At 35.1% G+C, this 16,670-nt stretch overlaps 1 protein-coding gene across 3 annotated transcripts in view; it reads left to right on the top strand.

Annotated features, from left to right (window-relative positions):
- Positions 1 to 16,670, top strand: part of CCDC141 (coiled-coil domain containing 141) — a 64,594-nt gene that overhangs the window by 19,649 nt on the left and 28,275 nt on the right. For all 3 annotated transcript variants that reach the window (XM_038142934.1, XM_038142937.1, XM_038142936.1), the window contains exons 7-18: positions 523 to 642; positions 5,114 to 5,308; positions 5,882 to 6,054; positions 6,863 to 7,004; positions 9,259 to 9,378; positions 10,628 to 10,819; positions 11,688 to 11,864; positions 13,306 to 13,485; positions 14,269 to 14,394; positions 14,980 to 15,168; positions 15,440 to 15,619; positions 16,429 to 16,578. In XM_038142934.1, coding sequence (XP_037998862.1) covers positions 523 to 642; positions 5,114 to 5,308; positions 5,882 to 6,054; positions 6,863 to 7,004; positions 9,259 to 9,378; positions 10,628 to 10,819; positions 11,688 to 11,864; positions 13,306 to 13,485; positions 14,269 to 14,394; positions 14,980 to 15,168; positions 15,440 to 15,619; positions 16,429 to 16,578 — 1,944 coding nt within the window. The remainder of the gene's footprint in view (positions 1 to 522; positions 643 to 5,113; positions 5,309 to 5,881; positions 6,055 to 6,862; positions 7,005 to 9,258; positions 9,379 to 10,627; positions 10,820 to 11,687; positions 11,865 to 13,305; positions 13,486 to 14,268; positions 14,395 to 14,979; positions 15,169 to 15,439; positions 15,620 to 16,428; positions 16,579 to 16,670) is intronic.

The following is a 16,670-nucleotide window of genomic DNA, read 5'->3' as shown; positions in this document are numbered from 1 at the left end:
GTAAGATGCAATAAATTTGTAAATGTACATACGATTATTCTACGCAATGCTATTCTATTATCTTTACTGGGTTTTTCAAGCCAGGGATGGAGAGGTTCTGTTAGGTCAGAAGTACTCAGATTTGTAGTATTTTACTGTATGCTAGTATTTAAGTTATTGTATGTCAAAGGGATAATGTGCAACATCTTTATGGTATCAAAACCCATGCATTTATTCTATTAATGGCTATAATCTGATTCTTCTTTTACTGTGTTAATTTACAATCTGGTCATACTTGATGAATACACTTTTGTCTGTTTTGTCACATATATCCACAATATGCTTGCTTTGGTATTAATCCTCTCTGCATTTGTTATGACACAAATGTAAGAGATTAAATAGAAGCATGATCATTAGGAATGAAAAATGAAAGGAATGAAAATGTGATGCTTTTTTTAAAAATTAAAGTGCCTTATACATATTTTTTTAAATGGACAGTAACTTCTCAAGCTTCTCACTGAGTTCTTTTTATTATTTAATTAGGTAACATCTTGGTATAAGAAAAACATCAGAGACTACTTTCAGAAGAAAAACTTAGGATCATCACTACTGGAAAATGAAGAGTTACTTCAGGAACTTGAAGAAATGGAAGTCAAAGTGAAAGTAAGAAATACCATAATTGGTTGGTGAAGCAACTTTAAAAACGAGTAGCAAAACATGAACTAGGGCATTGACCAAGCCCAAATAGAAGTACACGTTTCCATATGTACATGAGATCTCTATGTGCATAAATTATTTTAGTAATTTTACTTCTTTTAATGCAAGACCTCCTTATTTCTCAGATTCTATTTTTTATTAAAAATTTTAAAAGCTATCCAAAAGTTAAAAGAAGAATAGCGCTTGATGTTGTTTAATTGGTTTTTCAATTTAGTGATCAAGTTCCACACTGGTAATTTACATGTAAAATCCTGTGGTGAAAAATAAAGAAAACAAATTTTATTAGAATTTTAACAAATTTTAATGTTTATGAAGGACAAAACCCCAGCCGTTTCTACCATAATTAATTGTCAGTGAACTGAGCACATTATTGGAAGAGGTATTTGTCCATTTATTTTTTGTGATTAATAGTAATTGAAAGTGCTACTTTCATAGTAATATCAGTTTTCCAAAAAATGAATCTGTTACCGCCACTCATAAAAGCAAGATGAGATTAAAGAAAATGTTGCTGTAAGAAGAAAGAATCTTAGTATGAAATAAATTGCCTGTATTGAGGCAATTTAAATTGCTTATACCTTTTTTAGGTAACTGAATGGTGCCATAATCAGGTAAGTGCTGTTGCTGGGTCAGGACCATTCCTCAAGATAACATTTTCATGCAATTGAATTCATATAACCCAGATGACCAAGGAGGCCTTTTTCATCCAGAAACTGTTCCAATAGAACTAAATGGCTTTTAAAAGGTTATTGTATTGATAGTAAGAGGCTCCTGATTGTTCACAGATCTGTTTCCTAGTAAGTTTTGTAGTTAAATGCCCCATGTTTGCCTGTTTGCATAATTAAAAGGTAACTGCTTCAAGGCTGTCAATAAACACAATACAATAATATTTCTAATGCTTCTCCCAGCAGCATGTCAAAAAATACTTTTTTTTTTTAAGAGAAGATGCGCATGTAAAGATAAATTCTTCCGAACAGACCTTTGACACAAGAAAAACAGATTAACCAGTAAATGAGTACACTGTGGAGTGTTTTCAGAGAGTGACACAACAATCGGTGTTCTAAAGCATTGCTGAATTTTAACCAAACAATCATTAATCTTTCCCACATTTCATTTTCACAGGCTATTCTTGTAATTTGCTGTCTGAATTAGAAATTAGGGTGCAAGTGCAGAAAGGAAAACAATATGCATTTCCATTTTGTATAATAATATTTTTCATGGTTGAATATCTAGGAAATAACTTTTAATAATAACACTTATTACAATTTCGCCTAAAAATTCTTCTCCCGTACATTATGTAATAGATTATTAATATAATTTTTTATTAATTGCCTTTTTTAATGAGGTAATTTAAAAATGTTTAGCATTAAACATTTTTGTTACGCATCCGTGTGAATTATGATTTTGAGCATCTTATCTTTAAGCCTTCTGCATTTCTTACTACCAGCATGTTCTAGCGGAGGGAAATTAAATTCTTGAAGGCAATATTACTGAGCATGTTGGTTTTGCTTATGATGTGCAGAAGAGTGGCCAGCTTGAAACTGCATGCTGAAATTATAATTGAGAAAGCTGTGAGTTATAGGCATTGGTTTGTGCAGCACTGAACTGCAGATGTTGAAAACAGAATAAAGGAGGTACCTGTTCCAAAGTAGCATAAATAAATCTTTTCAAGTAACATTTCATATGTGTGCTGTAGCTCAGAGTTTTGTGTAGTAGATATGCAGAGCAAGTTTGATGTTGAAAAAGCAGAAATTTTTTTTAAGTGGAAATTTCCAATGTCTGAACTGTTTCACACAATGTGTTTACTTACATGTATTGTTGCATTAAGTTGAACAGGAGAAATGGTTTCTTAAATTGTTCAGTGGCCAGCCTAAGAGGGATTTACAGGCCTAGCATCTAATTTATGGGACTGGGCTGAGAGGAGAAAGGAGAATGATTCAATATTATTATTATTTTCTCAAGCTGGTGTCTTATTCAATTTCACCTTGATAAGAGGCAAAACCCATAAAAACATTATCACTAGCTCATAAAATTATCAAGATGAAAAACAGACCCAAGAAATCATAACTGGGGAAAAAAGCCCTCAACCCTCACAGACTTTAAAAGAATCCTCCTGCCCCCCATTCCTGCAGGGACTTTCCCAGCTCCCCTCACCCATTGCCACCAAGATTTGAGCGAAGAGGCACACTCAGGAGCTCATGTTTCAATAAGGTTGTGCTGGCACTGGTTATCTCCTTGCTGTTACAGTCCTATGCACCCTGGAGGTGCTTGACATGGTAAAGAAGAACTGCTAGCACCACTTTGTGGCCAAATAATTTTTAACATATCTCAGCAATTTTCTGGGGGGTGACAGACTTTGAATTATTTTTGCACTTTCTGCTTGTTGATTTTATCAGGTCACTGTTAAATATGCTGCTACAGCCATTCTCTGAACTTCCCAAAAGAGAAATCATTTGGTAATGGTCATAGCAGCTCACAACCTCTTGTGGTTTTATTAGTGCCCACTACTTCTTTCGTAATTTGACTATAATAATATAATATGATTACATTGGTAGTTATACTGCAATGTAGTTCCTGAAGGGGAAGGCCTTTTGAATATTCACGAAGAATAAATTATCAATGTGCTGATGTACGCAAGGAACCGATGACAGATTCAGGGCTCAGAAAAAGTTCAGTTGTGGACATTTTTGCATATGAGAGACTAAGCAAATTTATCACACATTCTGAAAAAAATGCATGCTTTTATGTTTAATTGGCTTATGTTTTAATTGCTGCTTTATCTAATATATAGATCATGATCTGAAGTCAAATAAATGTGCTTCAAAGTTTTCTAAGCTTAAGCCTAGAACATTACCGTGAAAAAACTTTTATATAATTTCTCAGGTTTTGAGTCAAAGTCCAGAAGTTTTATTGTATGGACAAGAAAAGTCAATTTATCACAAAATAATTGTTTAATGACAAGATAAATTTTTTGATATTTCTGCATTTTTCCCCCCAGACTTGTGCTGAATATTTTAGAAGGCAGAAAATCTTCAAGACTTTTAATTAAAGCTACAATATTTTTAATTCATCGGTTTTAACACTCTTTAAAAATACCTGTTGAATCAAAGAACCTAGAAAGGACTAATTTTCCTTGCCAAATGGAATAGTGAAAGCAAGTTTCTAAGACTTACTGGTGTGAGGAAAAGAATAGTGGTAAGAGCTAAGGAGGCACATTCAACATGTGTTTAATGTGTCAGAGCAATTCACAAGCATCTCCTGGTAAATTGAAAAGTCAGTGTAAGAGTAGGCTCTGTGCTCCTTTCAAGGAAAATGAGAAAGAAATATGTTAGTGCTGACTGGCAGATTGTTATGAATTTAGTGTGTTAAGGTCTGAAGAACAGAAGAAGCTAACTAAGATTTTTCCACTGATTTTTTTATGTCCTGTTGATGGAAAGCCTAGGCTTTTTTATGTGTAGAAACATTTCCTTATAAATAGAAAGCTGAAAATGAAGTTGTCGCTAGCTGTTTTATGGAAAATTTACCCAACTTCGAGGAATGTTTAAACAGGATAGCAAATGAGTCTAACCAAATTTAATACCCTCAGAGAATGTGCAAGGTTGTAATATTTGTGGAATGTTTTAAAATATAAATTACTATAATAAATTGGGATGTTGAGCTCGTGTGAAAACTTAGAGAAGAGCCTTGCCTCAATATAAACAAGGCAGAGTTTAATATCTGCTTTTAGATCACCTAAAAGCTGCTGTTGGGCATCTTGTACCAAACAAATTTGTGTATTTTGTTACAATGAAATACTCTTACATGGAATAATTTGACTGTAAGTTGATTCATTTTATTATAATTATAATTCTCACTGCTACTAGAATGGTTCATGATCAGATAAGACAGAGATTTTTTTTTTTTGAGTGGGCTTCAGATTTTATGTAGGAAATCAGGGAAACTGTACAATGGAGAAGGCCAAGGATGATGGCACAACCTGCTGTAAGGGACAGTAATTTGATTGAAGTGTTTACCAGACATCTCTTACCAGAAACTCTCTCACTGCAAGCTGCTATTATCTAGGCATTATTTTGATTTCTTCTTGATTAAATAGGTGGGCTGAAGGGCTGTTTGCCATGAGAGTGTGGTTTTACCAGGAGGTTTCTTGTCTTTGTTATCCTGACCATTTTTCCCAGCAGACACCTTAGTAACTGCTGCTCCTGCCTGTGAAATTGTGTCAAAGAACGTAGAATACCACTGCTGGAAGCTCTTACCACTAAAACCATGATTTGCTGGGAAGCCCCTCCTACTAGAAATACTGCAATATATAATGATAGCTTTCATGCCTATAACAATACCCATTTTCCAATGCTTATATTATTACCACTCGGTATATTATTTTTCTATGTGTAAATGACTGAAGTGGAATTTTTCCCACTAGGAATGGAATTATACTGTGGAGCAATTGGAAGGTGAAGCATTTAGGATCTTGCTTTCAGAGGACTATACAGAAAAAGAGCATCTAAAACTTTCAAATCAGAAAATCTGTCTGTTGCAAGAAGAAGTGTGCTTCCATATGGAAGAAAGGAAAGCCCTTTTGCAAGAGGCCAATGACTTTTTTCATGCTGCTGGCAAGGTAGGTAAGAAGCCAAGAGTGTAATAATAACCTGGCAATGAAGCTATTAGTGTGCTTTTGAAGGCTGGTGGATCTGGGATTATGCAAACAGTAGGCTAAGCAATTAGAAGAGGAAAATTACCAATCCAATTTCCCTTTTTATATGAATTTTTGCCTCCAACTTCTATCCAAAATGGAAAATCCATTCAAAAATGTATTCTCTTTTTTATTTTCTTTAAGTATATTCATTGCTTGGTTTCAAAATAAGATATTTGGGAAATATTTTTTGCCAAGAATTGGGCTTTAAGATTGTTTTATAGGGACACCAGAAACAGTTCCTATTCTTGCAGTGGTCTCCACAAGATCTAATCATAGTCAATATTATAAACAATCCAACCTTTTTCCCAAAAATCTTTCAGTTAGAAGAATATTCAGAAAAGTTTACATTTTAGGGCGTCCAAAGACCAAATGCTCTTGTATTTTTTCAGGTATATTTTTTGAGATCATTTATAGAATTATTAAAAACAGATAATTTCCAAGGATAGTTCCAACAATAGAAATATTGATAACATATGCTTTTCTTTTTCTCTTCAGGTACTTGATGGTCTTGAAAGTATTGAGAATTACCATAAAATCTCAATTTCAGAAGGCTTGGATTTACCTACATTGACTCTGAAGTACAAGGAATTGCAGGAAGCAATTAAAGGTTGTGCAGCAACTACCATGCAGAAGGGACGAACTTTAGTTGATAAAGCAGATTCTCACAGGTATTAACATAAGTTTCTGATGAAACTAAAGTAATGAAAAAACTTATTTTGAACACGTCAGTTTTACAAAATTTCTTATGATGGATTTAAATTTAAGTAAGAAATAACTCGATGGGTAGGAAGAGGGGGTCGATGTCCAAACTTCAGTTCTTAATTGTATGAGGTAACTTTTTTGCAATCTAAAGAGGAATGCCTTAAGTATTCAGGTTCTGAATTGCTTCCCTGATGTTATGGTTTAAGTTATAATGTAAGCCGCTGTTTTGTAAATTGGTGGGGGGGGTTTTCTCCCATTAAAACAACACCGTTAAGGAGAGGTTGACTTAGAATGCATATGACATTCTTTTTTCAGCTACTATAAAAACACTGAAATATTTTAGAGTCCAAAGAAAACATTCTTTTTAGAGTAGAACTGGCATGCCATATATTTTCTCTTTTAAGCTCTTCCATTTATCATTTTAGTTTTTAGATAGTATAGCTAGAGTGAAAAGGGAAATGAGCTATTTCTCAGTTAATCAGACTATGTGTCTTGTGAGAATTAATGTATCTCTCTTGTGAATCTACCTTAGGCACTGGTGACAAATTATTTGCTTGGAAATTTCATTTCTGTGTTTTACTAATTATCAATTTTATTTGGATTAATTTTAATATTTTTCTTGGTTATTTTTCTTTTAAGGGTAACAATTTAAAATTCATAAGTTACTCATCATACAAATCAACAGAATGAGTGTTGGGGTTTTTTTAAAATCATAATAATTCTCTATGTTGAGCAAAAAAAGAAATAAATGACAGTTCTACTTTTCTATTTTAGCTCTTGGGTGGCAGGAATTCAGAAAATGATGGAATATGTTCAAAAAAAAGTAGATCAATTAAACAGCCAGTGTCCAGATTATGAAGAATTTACTTGGAAGAAACAACTATGGATTGCTTCACTTGAAGATCATCTGAGTAAGGTACATACTAGATTCATAGAATGGTTTGGGTTGAAAGGGACCTTAAAGAAAGTGTCATTCCAATCCCTCTGCCATGGGTAAGGACATCTTCCTCTAGACCATGTAGCTCAAAGCCCCATCCATCCTGGCCTTGGATGCTTCTAGGGACAGGACAGCCACAGCTTGCCTGGGCAACCTGTGCCAATGTCTTACCCCCCTCATAGTGAATTTCTTCCATGTATCTAATCTAGACCTACCTTGTTTCAGTTTGAAGCCATTATCCCTTGTTCTGTCACTCCAATTCACTCTCGAGCTTTCTGATAGGCCCCTTCAGGTACTGCAAGGGTCTCCTATAAAGTCTTCCAAAAGTCTCCTGCTCTCCAGGCTGAGCAACAGCAGCTCTTTCAGCCTGCCACCACAGGAGAGGTGGTTCAGCATTCTGATCATCTTTGTGATGGTTATTATCATCATTGTAGCACGTCTCCTTAGTGCATTCATGAATAGTGCGTTGTATTTCCATAATTTAGCTATAGTGAATATTGAAGTTGAATCAAAGAATAAGTTTTTTAGAGAGAGCACAGTTGTAGTTAAAATGCTGAATGCTCTTATCAACACAAAGGAACCAAAAGCTGTTCTGAAAAAATGAGCCGTTTCCACAAGAACATTTTACCAGTGATGTTCAATTAAGCATGGATTTGCTTGGATAATGAATTATCATAATTTGTTCTTTTGGAATAGAAGTGAGCAATCAGTCCTGTGACCTGTAAGCAGGTTTTTTATACTGCTTCTCTCTTCTATTTTATTTGACTGAAGACAAAAATAAAAGTGTGGCAAAAATTGAGGTTTAATAAGTGCTGTGACTGAACCACAGCAAATTTTCAGTAAATCTGAAGGAGGCTAGATTCTATTCACTATAAAAATTTCTTTTGTTAATTAAGGTATTGATGCATCAAGGACTTGACAGGCTTCTTTAAATGGTTGAATGTCATGTAGTACTACAGACCTTTTAAATGACTTGTCAGAGATGGAATAGACAAATAGCTCCTAAATAAGTTTCCACATGTAAATTCAAATTCAAAAAGTATAGTCTTTTAGCAATGTTCATATGAAGGAAACCAAGAGTGTAGATGAGAAAAGTAAATCAAATTTAATGACTGAATAATTAACTCTGCAATCTGATATTTTGGATTTGCATGTTTATAATGAACCATTATCAATCAAATGTGAATTTAATTTGCCACAAATTGGCCCTTTTCCAGACCATTTATGCATATAAAAATGATGTCACTAGCATATTGTGACTCTGAACCTAAAAGTTAAATTATGAAGGCAACTTTTACTTAAAATATAAACCTTAATTTGAACATAAGGTTTCAATGTGCTGTTTGTTCTAATCACTTTGTTCCCAGCCTTGCATTAGAGAATACTGTGTCATTGCAGTGAAGAGTGCTTATTGCTGTCTTGCTACCAAGGAATATACTTTTAATCCCCACACTCTAAAGCAGAGTATCCCAAGGAGTCTTGTGCCAAACTGAATTGCCCCTCAGCCTCATGTAATAAAGTTGGAACCTCAATTAGCAGCCAGTTCTTAAGAACATTGTTAACTGTAAATTCACGTGTCTAATAATAACCGTGTGTGTTGTGTCTGGCATCCTCTGCCTGTGCTCTTCATAATCTGTTTTGTTATTATAGTGCATACAAAATATCTTAGTGACAGTGGAAGGGAATTCTGCACACGTATCTGCACAAAAATAGGTCTCTTGCCCTGTCAGAGAAGCTTTAAATGTACTTTCTGAAAAAATCCTGGAACAGAATCAAAGTATTTTTGCCAGAGCTATAATAGCAAGATTATAATGCAGTTGTGCCATATTGAAATCACAAGCCTCAGATATTTAGGGTAAAGGAGAGCACTGTCAGTAAAATGAGAGCAAACAAGAAGAGGTTTTGATCACGCGTGTTGAAGAAATAGTAGAGTTGTCTTCTTTTATATTGTAATTCCCATATTTGTCTGAGTATATATGATATTAAAGCACAAGTTATACCTTTTCTTCATTTCTTCTCCCCATACCACCATTTGGAGTTGAGGAGTGTTTGTGAGCAGCTGTGTCAAATGTTGTCATTTGGGTGTAAACCATGAGGTTATGACTAGAATCATAGTTGATGCACCAACAGAAAAGTGTTACCTCATTTTTTTCTTATAAAAAGTGATATTTTATTCTGGTTTATGATGTCTACTTGTATAAATTAACCATGTGAATAACACTTTCAAATAAAGGTGTCACAATCAATTAAAAATCTCGCCCCGATGCTCGCAGTTGGAATGGAGATTGGCTCGTATTTGTGTGAGTCAGAAAGAGTTTTGAACAAGCACCTTGAACTGGCTAAACAAACAAAGGTAAAAAAACCTTTCAATAATGTTAAGTGCTTTTAGAAACAAATGCTTCCTGTATGTAATTCTAAACAAGGTAAGAGGCTGAGAGTTTCTTATAAAGAAAATAGGTCTATGGTTTGTTTTAAAGCTGTAGTAATGAACAAAAAGATAACATTGCAGTTGTTAAATCACTGGTTCCTCCACTGTCTCTGTCTCACTGTGTGATTTGTCACTGCCTCAGGATCCTCGTACCAGCCCTCAATAGGAAGACTCTTCAAATGTGGGTTGCTACTCCTACATGAGGCACCAGGTTTAATAATTGTCTAGACAGCCAGAGTCAGAGAGAAAACTTCTTGTGGTTTATTGTGCCAAATATAAGGGATGAACTGGCAAAAAAGAAAAAAAGTAGTTCCTATTTAGAGAAGCTGTGAAGGGGGCTGTAAAGAGATCCAGTGGTCATGTTGGGAGTGCAGGCATTTGATGAGAGCCCTGCAGCACTCAGCTCTGTCACACATCAGGCTATTTTTAAGTCACATCCAGGGCCTTTCCCACTCCCATAGCAGCCCTGCAGTATCTGGAAGGGGGTTCAAACCACTTGAATCCCTTCCGTAGCCTTGGTATAGGTGCATATTTCAGCCTAAGCTGAACAACATAGCAGTGTGTATTTTAGAAGTATTCTATGTATTTTCAGTACTTAAAATTCCATTACCCCTGCAGAGTTCTTTTTTTGTTTCAGGCAACAGCTTATGGGGTCCAAGGGATGGATCTGTACAGTACCTGTGGAAATAAAATTCACTTTAAAACAGTTCTGGAGAGCACATAGTAAAAATATTGAAACCTCAGCAGATAAACAAGAACATCTTTTTGTTCCTCAAGACTTTATAATAGTTTTAAGTGTCTTTTCTGCCAAATTTTTGCACGACATGTTGTTACTTTTGTTCGCTGTAGTGTCTACTTTGCCCTGACAGATATATATATGAATATATATATGTATATATGAATACACTCTTATAACTCTGCACCACTTCTAACTATTCCTTCTGGGGACTGTAATATGCCAGCTTTCAAAATAGCTATTTCATTAACTACACCTATAATTTTTAGGAAAGAAATGGATATTTTTGTGATTTAGTCTCCATTGTGAGCTCTTCTTCAAACAAGTAATTCAATTATACATAAAAAAGCAATCCTAATGAAAATTAACAACGTGATACCAATATTCATACAAGTCCTTTTCAGTCATACATTTTTTTCTATGCTTCTACCTTCAAAGGAAACTTCATGTGAACTGAAAGCAGCTGAGGGAATCATCAAAAATATGGAAGAGTTGGAACCTGAGCAGGTGGCGGCTTTTTCTAGCAGAGCTGACTTTCTGAATAAAGAGCTGAAAAAAATTGAAAAAAATATTAGTTCAAAGCTAGAAATTCTAGAAACTTATGTGGCCTTTTTACAGTCAGCTGTAGAGGTATGGATTACTTATTTATTCTCTGAATAGACTTTAAAAATCTTACAACTGAAAAATTTGCTTCCATTGTAGGAAGGATTGTAATTGATTTAGATTTTTCTCATCTGCATATGTGTACTCTCATAATATATATGATAAAAATGCTTCCATATAGGTATTCTGAATATTAAATTTACTGATTTGCTTTGTATAACTTAAAAAATATCCTATGATATGTTCATAGGGATCTTTGCTGCTGTCTCACACTACTTGCACTGATATGCTAATTCATATTATTTTATTTAAAAATGAAATAAAAACCAGCTCTAGCTCAAGTCATAATCAATTCAATACCAACATAATTTTGGTATCTGTGCTAATGGTGTCCAGGAGAGTTAATTTTCATTTTGATTTGGATTCCATTTTAAGATTTTATAATATGGTAGCTGTTCTTTAATATTTAGAAAGTAGTTGAGGATGGAATAGAACCTGTCAGATAAAATTAGCCATAGGATTTATTTATTGCATGATAAACTACAAAAAATATTGTATTACATCTACTTCTGATTATTCCTAACTTCAGTTACTTCATATGAAGGAGATCAGTGAAAATCAGTGCACTGATATACTGCTACATAAAATCCATGTAAGGATATGTGACAGAAATTGAGCTAATTGCTGCCACCTGTCTGCTTGCCATCTACTGGTTGGCAAGTTATTTAAAACCACTTTATTATTTGGTGTTTGTAAATATTTTAGGACTCATAGATCTTAAAATTAAGAGAAGAATCAGAGAGGGCTATTCAAATTTATTATATCTCTCTAATTTCTGATTATAACACCTCAAGTTTTGGTTTGTTTTTGATATTTATTTAATGTCTTTCTATAGGTGAATGATGATATTAAAAATCTGAAGGAATTCTATAATTCAAAACCCCTACCAACAAATAGAGAGACTGAAAATAAAATTGCAGTAGAGTCAGCTAATACTCAGTGGCAAAATACTATAAAGAAGACTTTTTGCACTGAAAATATGGGTTGCTGTTTTCTTAATTTAGTAAATGTGGTGAGTATGATCTGGTAAACCATTTTGAATATTTTATATTGCCTGTGATAAGGTCCAGTCCTAGTCCTATGCCTGATGGATTGTGTACCTAGTTTTAAAGGAGCTAATGCTGATACATACTTTCAGAAGAAGAAAGTATTTGAGTGCTTATGGTAAAATAAAAAGTTTTGTGGTTAGCAATGACAGAGCCCTTAATGACCCGGTCCATGCATAAAAATGTAATACATGCTCCTATCTGTTTCATGTTGGAAAGCAGCATATACTCAAGCACAATATTAAGTTTATTTTACTTCCACTAAGAGGCAGGGAGTCTTTACTGACTGAGTATATGGATTCTTCCAAAGAATTGTATGTTGGAGCTACTTACTTGCAGACAACCTTTCCCAGCGTCTTTACATTCTGTCCAACAGCTACACTGCCTGGGCACCCCTGTTTAATTTTCCAACAACACTTCATGAGGTGATCGTTGGAGCTGTGCAATCATTCCCTAAGCTACACCTCCTCAAGTAATCCAAATTAATGAGGTCAGCATGAACACCCAGCTGTTGTTTCTGCTTTTATAGGACACACCAGGGAGCAGTTAGACATTAAGCTGGGAAGGGGGAGGTGGTGTTGGTAAATACAGCAGGATACAAAGTGAATTGGAAAAACCAGCTGAGGGAGGGAAGGTGCTCAGGCTGTTAGTGTGGCTCCAGGGTGTATCCCTGCTGGATGCTGCCGAGCAAAGGTAAGACTGTCAGAGTGATGGCAAAGTCACTTAATAACTTGACATGTCTTCATACATTACCTCCCTAAACACCTGGATATGTGTTGTCACCATATTTTCTACTACTCTGTTCCCATGATATTCCCAGATTGTAGCTTCTAAATATCTGGAAGATATTACTAGTAATTTACAAAAACAGCTTCTCTTAGGAAAAAAAACTTAAATGGGAAAAGAGCATTACCCAGTTTTCTGATATTTCTCATAGAGGTTCTACTGAAAAGAGGTAAAGATACCAAATACACAAATACTGAACACTTTAGCCCTCCTGTTCTTCAGTGCTGCTTTGTTTATCAACATAAAGGGGTGGTCTTTCCTTCACCTACTTTGTTTTCCAGTCGCTATTTATTCTCCAAAAGGTCATTTTGGGTAGTTCTGTTTAGTCAGAAATTCTTTTATTCTGTCTGAGTGGCACATCAGATGGCAATAATTCAGTCATTACTGACCTGTTCTATGCTTTAAACTCCAGCTTTGTATATGTTCTCAGTTTAAGAATTCTGTCAATCTGTGCCTATTCCTAGACAATATTAAGGGAAAAGTATATTTAAAAGAATATTTTGTTTTTAAAAGTTACACTAGAATAGGTGAGGTTTTATTAAACTTTGTTTAAAATTATGAGGTTTTACTTGTATGTTATAAAAATATGTGTGGAAAAAAATGTGTCTGTTTATTTGGCAGGTAAATGAGAGGCTAATATTAGAAGTAGAAAAATCAATAAGAGTAACAGAAGATATCATTATTAACCTGAATAAAGAAAGGAAAGAACTGACTGATCTTTGGGCAATCTGGAATTTTAAAATTACTCAAGTAAAACCCATCAAGCAACAGTACCAGATATTTAAAGAACAACTAAAAATCGTAAGTAAAATAGCCAGGAAGATAGCAACTCTGGCAAACATTTCTAGATTGTTATTAGCTTGTCTGTGGCTGTCTCATCAACTATTATAGGTATTACTTAATAAAAAGTGATCATCAGTAGGATATGATTCTTGTTCATCATCTGTTCTCTGTTATGTCAGTCAGTCAGCCAGAACCATGAAATAATTTTGATTTTTTTTACCTTACTCAAATGCATACAAGTCCAAGTCTCCACTTCAAATTATAAGTTTTAATGAAGTTTAATCAATGCTTTACCAGCAGTGATTTTTGAATTCTTTTTAAAAGCACCATTTTTTTGAGACTGAACAGCTGCTAAACCAAACTGTGTCATAACTGCTGCTAAATTGAAGTCCAACCAGGTTCACACAGAATGAGGATTGAAACCTTTTTGGCACAGGGAGAGAGTGCAGTGTTCCTTAAAAGAAATGCTTGCTGGGCTAGTAGCAGAACCAGAAACACCAGCTAGGCTTGTAGCTGCTGTATCTCTAGTGCAACTCAGCAGTAGACCAGCACATCTGTTATCTCAGAAATTGTGTGTCTGTGGTCCTGCAGTCCTGGCGTCTGAGTCGCTTTTTCATGCTGTCTTAAAGATATCTTATCACCCTTGTCACTCAGAAGGTTTGCAACAGAAAGGCTTTACTGACAGCATTTGGGTGCCTGGTTTGAGGAAGGCTTTGTTACAAATTTAGCTTTGACTTTAAATTTGGTTTTTTTTTAAATTTATTGCAGTTAGAAATGCTGAACTTCTTGATTCTCTTTCAGACTACCCATGGATTAGAGATTCTTCAAGAGGCCCTCCAGCTTGCAGTACCAGTTGACCTTGGAAGTGACATTTTAATTGTTTTGGAACTACAGAAAAAGCTGAACCAAATGAAACCACACTATGAGGTGAGAAACCAAGCTAGTGGAGTGAAGGGTACATCAAAATCTCATTTTGGTCCCATGAAGATCCACATCCTCACTGACACCAGACACTCTGTCTGGGGTTGAAGTGTTTTATTTTTTACAACAGTTTTCCAGGAGGAAGTGTTTGTGTGTGTCTATAAGGTAGGGGCAAAGAGATTTTGCCTTCAGTGTCCAGAGAATGTCTTGTACTGTGTTAGCTGTGTATTCAAGCGATGCACTGGGGTGGTGAAAGTACGAGGAGGGCATCAGCTCCAAGCTTTTGAATTTACAGCAGGTCAGAGGCTGGGGTACATCATAGTGGCCTTTCTGCCTCCTGTGAATACTGTCTCCGAGTTTGAGCAATTCACTCTGCCATTGCCCTTTAATTATGTTTGACTTGTTTTCATGCAAGGCTGGGTGATAGCTGAGATTTGTGCCTACGAAAAAGTAAAGAATGTAGTGTTTTAAAGTGCAGGGCATTGACTTTTCCTCAAGACAATTTATGATTGTCAGGTGGCTATTTTGTCAAATGTAAAGGAAAAATTGCAGTGTTTGTACAAATTGAGTAACTTCTCTGATTTTTGTTAGCAACTGAATGCTGAGCTTGAGTACCTGATAAAATTATTGGAATTACCAAGCCAGAAAGGATTTCCTGTGAAAGAGAATTCTGAGAGGATAAGTGAACTTATTCATTTCCATCAAACAGTAAAGGATGCAATGATAAAATATGATGAGATTTTCAGCAAGACAGTCAAATTCCACCACATTAAAAAAGAAGTGAGTATATAATTTTAAAACATACGTTCTTCCCATTGTAGTTGAACTCTCTTTGGTTTTGGTTCCTGTTGTTTTTCTTTCCTTTTCACCAGAGAAATAAGAATAATCAGACTGGTGATCAGAATTAAAACCTTGGATCTAAAAATTCAACCAATTCATGCAGTTTAAACTCAGATCTGAAACCAGTTTTAATTTCTTAAACTCAAGGGTAAGGAAAAAATTTACGTTATTTTAAACAGATAGTGATTTTTGGGTTTTTTATATATTTCAGCTGGAATGTCTATCAAAATTAGGAGAACTGGATATTCCTGAAATATATGGGGACCCTGAAAATGTGCACCAGGCCAAAGCCTACCTTGTGAATTCTCAGGAGAAACATGCACATATTAGACAGCTATATACTCTACTTATTACCCAGGGAGTGGATATCTTGTCTGCAGTGCAGCAACCTGTGAGTATAAGTACAATGCTTTATGAAATCAAGGGTAAATATGAAAGATTATTTGACTTATCTCACTGAATTTTAGATGTGCAAATATGTATTACCACTCTGAGAAAAATACAGAGAAATCCTTAAGGAAATTAATCTTAAAATATCATTGCTTGGACAAAAAACACAAGCCATAATTTACTTCAATATGTTTTGTGAAGTTCAAGGCTCTGATGGCAATTTCTTGAATCTCTATATTACAATCCTGCTATTTTGTAAAGGTTGCTTTGCAGATTTATTGTCCTATAAAGAAAGGATAACATAAGAACAAAAGAGAAAATGTAGTAACAGCGTTACCTTATCAGTGTATTCAAGACTGATTTGCATGACAGGATGGATATAAGTTTAGAAAGGAATTATTTATTCAGGGAAGAATTTTCATTGCCATTCATTCACTTACTAAGAAGGCAAGGCTTTCCTTATGATTTGGCTAGATCATTCACATTGGCAGTCTGCTCTTCAGACACCATAAACTGAGGGATGGCAGAAAGAAGCTATTCTCCAGGTGGCAAAGGACTGGAGGGGGTCACTCCCTCTTTGCTCAGAGAAGATACAATGTTTAGGTTGTGACTTTGACCGAAAACTACTCCCCAGACTACCAGTGACTGAAACTGCTATGTTTTTGCTCTCCTTCCAGTGGAGGTTTAGTAGTTTACTCCAGCCCGTTGCGGCTGGCTGTGCACATTCTGCCTCAATGATTTTCATTTTGGATTGGTTAAATCAATACATTTCCTGAGACTGATAAATTTCTTTGTCTCTTTCCTCATTAGAATTGCTTGAATGTTTCTGTAAAGAATCTGAAGCAAGAACTTGCTAGATTTGAGTGTGATAGCATAAACTGGAGCTCCAGAGCTGATAGGTATGAGGAAGAACTGGCACAGTATTTCCAACACTGCACCACTCAAGAGGATATAAACGAGGTAAATGAGATGAATCCCAACTCACTGAGTGACTGTTAAAAGAGCAATTGTGTTCTACAATATACATTACTATTTACAATTCCTATAAAAGC

Source organism: Motacilla alba, chromosome 7 (assembly GCF_015832195.1).
Source record: "Motacilla alba alba isolate MOTALB_02 chromosome 7, Motacilla_alba_V1.0_pri, whole genome shotgun sequence".
NCBI classification, from domain to species: Eukaryota; Metazoa; Chordata; class Aves; order Passeriformes; family Motacillidae; genus Motacilla; species Motacilla alba.
The sequence above is the reverse complement of the archived record's forward strand: the minus strand, read 5'-3'. Positions and strand labels throughout refer to the sequence as shown.